The 3174-nt window shown below is 60.3% G+C and overlaps 1 protein-coding gene across 1 annotated transcript in view; it reads left to right on the plus strand.

Moving 5' to 3' along the window:
* Positions 1 to 1046: 1046 nt before the first annotated feature.
* ETH_00030340 (ABC transporter, putative) overlaps positions 1047 to 3174 on the plus strand; it is a gene marked incomplete at both ends in the record, with an annotated part of 6934 nt that continues 4806 nt past the window's right edge. Inside the window, one exon of the mRNA XM_013373406.1 lies at positions 1047 to 2956. Within this exon, the coding sequence (XP_013228860.1) occupies positions 1047 to 2956 (1910 nt within the window). The remainder of the gene's footprint in view (positions 2957 to 3174) is intronic.

Consider the following 3174-nt stretch of genomic DNA (forward strand, 5'->3'; position numbering starts at 1 on the left):
AGCCCCAGCTAGCTGCAGCCAGCTGCAGCCAGCCATGGCTAGCTAGAGCCAGTCCCAGCTAGCTGCAGCTAGCTGCAGCTAGCTAGCTGCAGCTGTAGCTAGCTGCAGCTAGCTGCAGCTAGCTGAGACTGGCTCTAGCTAGCCATGGCTGGCTGCAGCTGGCTGCAGCTAGCTGGGGCTGCTTGTAGCTAGCCATGGCTGGCTGCAGCTAGCCATGGCTAGTCGTAGCTAGCTGAGACTACCCCAGCTAGCTAGCTGGGGCCAGCTGCAGCTAGCTGGGGCTAGCTGGGCATAGCTGATACTAACTTTGGCTCGCTGTGGCAAGTCGTAGCTAGCTGGGGCTAGCCGTGGCTAGCTGGGGGCTGCGGCGGCGCAGTGTTGCAGCAGGTGCGGTGGGGTTTCCTGCTGCGAGTCTCATCTGGGTGTCTGCTGCTGCTGTTGCTGCTCCCGATACTGCTGCTGCTGCTGCAGGTCCACGGCCGACGTGCAGACTGTCTCACCGCTAGCTGTCCAAAATGTCTTTTAACGAACTATTTGAAAGTCAACTTGAATTAAAAATCCCAAATATTGTGAAATAAAACAAGAAATAAAGTGAGTTAAGTGTTAAAAGGATCCTGTGCTCGCTGGGGCCCCGGGGCTCCCGCAGCAGCGCCGGGCCCGCCGCTGCTGCAGCAGCAGCAGCTTTGTCTGAGGTGTACGTACAGCTGGAGTTGTTCCGCGTTTGTTCGGTTTAAACTTTTTAATTTAATTTGTTTTTTCTTTCATTTTATTTGTTGGTGAAGTAGAGCCCCAGGGCGCCTCCTAAGCTCAGCAGCCACTGGCGCCAACGCGGCGAGCGAGACGCCCAGCAGCCACGCTAGCCTTCCTCTGACTCCAGTGAAATCAATTACATTTAGTTTCAATAATAATAAAACATTAAATTATTTGGAAAATAATAAATTTAACTTTTCAAGAACCGCTCAGTAGTCCGCGCGCAGCAGCAGCAGCAGCAGCGGCCCCAGCGCCTGCAGACGCAGCGGCTGCAGCCGACTCGCAGCAGCGGGCACATGGAGGCAGCCGAAGGGCTGCTGCTGCAGCAGCAGCAGCCGCTGCTGCTGCAGCAGCAGCAGCAGCAGCCCCCAGAAGTGTTCCCTGTGGGCGCTGCAGGCCCTCGTGAAGGGGCAGCAGCAGCAGCTGCTGCAGCAGCAGTTGTGGCGGCAGCAGTGGAAGCAGCAGGCGCCACGGCCGTCGCAGCAGCAGCAGCAGCAGCACCGTCAGCAGCAGGCGAAGAGCTGAAGCGCGAGGCGGGGCAGGGCCCCGAAGAAGGGGCCCCCAGCAGCAGCAAAACTGCAGCAGCAGCAGCAGCACTCTTTGCCCTCAGCGAGGAAGACCTCAGGAACACATACACCCGCATCCGCCGTGCTGCTGCTGCACTGCAGCAGGAGCTGCAGGAGCAGCAGCAGCTGCTGCTGCAGCACGTGCGCCGCCGCAGGGCCCTCGACTTGGAGATCGCCGAGCTCAAGAGCCGCGCCAGTGCCCTCCCCAGCAGCAGCAGCAGCAACAGCAACAGCAGCAACAGCAGCAGCAGCAGCAGCAGCAATGACGAACAAGTTCCCAGATTTCTCAAAGAAGACCCTCTTGCTGCAGTCCCTGCTATGATTGGGGGCCTCATTGGCCGCTACAAAAAGCCGGCGCAGCAGCTAGGGGCCTCGCTGCTGAGCGGGGTGCAGCAGCTGCAGCAGCAGCTGCAGCAGGAGCTGCGGCAGCTGCAGCAGCAGCAAAAAAAGGCAGAAGCAGAAAGGAAGGCAGAGCTCATGGCCAAGGCCCTGCAAAGACACCAGGAGCGCCTCGAGCTCATGGAAATCCAAAGGCTCAAGAGCCAGTACCAGCAGCAGCAGCAGCAGCAGCAGCAGGAGCTGCAGCAGCAGCAGCAGCAACCGAAGCAGCAGCTGCTGCAGCCGCAGCAGGTGCTGCAAGAGCAGCAGATGCTGCAGGAGCAGCAGCTGGAGCAGCAGCTGCTGCAGCAACGCCAGCTGCGGCAGCAGCGGCAGCTGCAGCAGCAGCAGCTAATGCAGCGGCGCCAAGTGCTGCAGCAGCCGTGCAGTTCTGCTGCTGCTCGCAGCGTGGCGCAGCAGCAGCAAAGAAGAGACAGAGGGACTCTCATGGCGCGGCTTCATCGGCTCTTTAGCGATCCTGTACCTGCTGCTGCTGCTGCTGCGGAAGAAACAGCAGCAGCAGCGGAAAAGGCAGCAGCAGCTGCAGCGGCAGGGCTACCAGCAGAAGCAGCAAGAGTGAACAATGGGAAGCTTGCAGCGGCTATGAAGCAACAACAGCATCAGCATCGGCTGCGGCAATTGCCGCAGCAGCAGTTGCTGCAGCAGCAGCAACAGCAGTTGCTGCAGCAGCAGCAGCAACAGCAGTTGCTGCAGCAGCAGCAGCAACAGCAGTTGCTGCAGCAGCAGCAGCAACAGCAGTTGCTGCAGCAGCAGCAGCAGGGTGCAGCCGTAGTGCCCGCCACTCAGATATTTCGGATTTGCTCTGATGTGGAATCGAGCCCTGAAAAGTGCAGCAGCAGCAGCAAGGACACCAGCAGCAGCAAGAGCAGCAGCAGCAACAACGGTCGTGGAAAAGTTGCTGCAGCTGGGCAGCCGGCAGCATGCGCCTCTTCCGGTCCCTCAAGCCCGAGCAGCAGCAGCAGCAGCAGCAGCAGCAACAACAGTAGCAGCAGCAGAGGGGCGCGTATTGTGCGCTCTCCATCTGCTGCTGCTGCAGCTGCTGCAGCAGCACCTCGCGTGTCAGACCCCTCCTCGCCCTCAGCGGCGTCGCCCGCAGTAGCAGCAGCAGCAAGTGCTGCTGCTGCTGCGGGCGACGCCGCTGAGGGCGAGGAGGAGGCTGACACGCGAGGAGCTGCTGCAGCAGCTGCAGCAGCAGCAGATGGAGAGCGCACAATACGCGCCCCTCTGCTGCTGCTACTGTTGTTGCTGCTGCTGCTGCTGCTGCTGCTGCTCGGGCTTGAGGGACCGGAAGAGGCGCATGCTGCCGGCTGCCCAGCTGCAGCAACTTTTCCACGACCGTTGTTGCTGCTGCTGCTCTTGCTGCTGCTGGTGTCCTTGCTGCTGCTGCTGCACTTTTCAGGGCTCGATTCCACATCAGAGCAAATCCGAAATATCTGAGTGGCGGGCACTACGGCTGCAC

The sequence above is a fragment of the Eimeria tenella genome, genomic scaffold (genome assembly GCF_000499545.2).
Source record: "Eimeria tenella Houghton genomic scaffold, Eth_scaff144, whole genome shotgun sequence".
NCBI classification, from domain to species: Eukaryota; Apicomplexa; class Conoidasida; order Eucoccidiorida; family Eimeriidae; genus Eimeria; species Eimeria tenella.